Raw genomic sequence first — 1,820 nt, 5'->3', positions numbered from 1 at the left:
CGTAGGCCTCCAGCAGGGGATTGGCTGCAATAATCTGGTCCTCCAGTGACCCCTATGATGAAAGTTACAGTATTGATCCTCAGTTCTCAGGGCATCGCTACATCTCTGGTGTGTTTCATGTCATTTATGATGATACATTTTTTATATAGTATACTGATTTTATGTTTTTTTAAGCATACCTGAATCTTGGAAGCATTTTCCTTCTTCTTGTCAGTAGCCACTGAGATGGTAGCAAAGTACTGGATGACACGCTTGGTGTTCACAGTCTTTCCAGCACCGGATTCTCCACTGAGTGTGAAAAGAAGGTAATTAGGATTTTTTTTACATTGTCTGATTCTTCGTGAGATTTTTGTGAAGTAATTTTTTACTTGTAATGTTAAATCATCCAACTTAACAACAACAGCAACAAACTTACGTGATCAATACAGACTGATTCTGTCTATCTGCAAAATAAATAAATGAAAGTATTACATTTATTCAAACATTTAAACCAAAAATAATTCTGTTAATGTATACCCCATTTGCTTATACATACCAGTAAGCATGTTCTGGATTGCATTGTCAGAGACAGAGAAGATGTGGGGTGGAGCCTCCATACGCTTCTTGCCTCTATATGCATTGACAACCTCCTGATCGTACACTGGGAGCCACTTGTAGGGGTTTACAGTGGCACAGAACAGCCCGGAGTAGGTCTGAAGGAAATCATTCAGAGATGATCATTAATATGATCTGTGATATTGTTTAGTAATATTTATCTTCATTTAGTAGGTGAAATATCTTACGTAGATCATCCATGCTGCATAACGCTCTTTGAGGTTATACAACACAGAGGCTTCATTGAGATGGGTCATCATGGCCATGTCCTCAATTTTGTCATACTTGGGAGGATTCATGGGTGTGACATCTTCCTCCTTGACTGTTCTCTCCTAAAAAACCACACCATTTTTGGATTTGTTTCATTTTTTTTTTACCTTGAAATGTTTCAAACTATTTACTGCATGGCAATAAATTAAAAGCAGCCTACCTCTTCTGTAGCCAACACTTTAACAGTGGTTTTGCCACCCTCCTTCTTAATGATGGTGCACTTGACGTACAGCTCCTTAGCATCAGCCACATATGCAGCACTCTTGGCATCAAAGGGCGCGTTCTGGGCCTCAATCCTCTCCTTCTCTGGCTTACGGAGGTAAATCGCAGCCTTGCCGTAATAGGCCATCTCCGCGTCCGTACTCATGGTGGCAGCTTACTGTCAGACAAAGATGATGAAATTTGTTGATGTATCTCATATGCTATTGTCCTCAAATTGTTCTCATAGAGATTGGTATTGCTGAGAGGAAATAAATCTTACCTTGTTCTTCTTCTTCCTGAAATGGAAAGATATGATCTTTAAAACAGTTTAACTGATACTATTGTAGCACTTACTTCAATACATATTCACATTACACATGAAAAAATAATAATTACATACATCATTATAATAGTTTGGCTTGATTTTCAGCAACAATTATCAAATAGTTTCAATTGGAAATCCAACTATCCATCAAAGTTTTGAATGAATGAGAGCTTTAGCGTCACTCTGACTTACCACCAGTTGTTTCTTCCTCAACTGCCCTGCAAGCTGTTCATCCCTCTCAGGGTCCTCTTATATAGCAGACCACTGGGTAAGCCCACACTCAATATGGGCATGACACACAAACCCTCATATAGATTTGGTTAGCATTTGCTTTGTGCTCTGTACAAACCATTTGGCAGATTTACAATTAGCAAATTAACAAATGCGATGAAGAACATTAAAACAATTTTAGTGATAGTGTGATGTAAGA

At 38.5% G+C, this 1,820-nt stretch overlaps 1 protein-coding gene across 1 annotated transcript; it reads right to left on the bottom strand.

Annotated features, from left to right (window-relative positions):
- Window positions 1-411: 411 nt before the first annotated feature.
- Window positions 412-1,231, bottom strand: LOC311367372 (myosin-4-like; the record flags this gene model as incomplete). The annotated part of the gene is made up of 4 exons (XM_084486200.1): window positions 412-443; window positions 536-692; window positions 783-926; window positions 1,025-1,231. 4 exons carry the CDS (start codon window positions 1,229-1,231, stop codon window positions 412-414), a joined length of 540 nt encoding a protein of 179 aa, XP_084342326.1.
- Between the last annotated feature and the right edge of the window lie 589 nt (window positions 1,232-1,820).

The sequence above is a fragment of the Micromesistius poutassou genome (assembly GCF_964030765.1).
Source record: "Micromesistius poutassou genome assembly, chromosome: 22".
NCBI classification, from domain to species: domain Eukaryota; kingdom Metazoa; phylum Chordata; class Actinopteri; order Gadiformes; family Gadidae; genus Micromesistius; species Micromesistius poutassou.
This window is presented reverse-complemented; position numbering and strand designations above follow the sequence as displayed.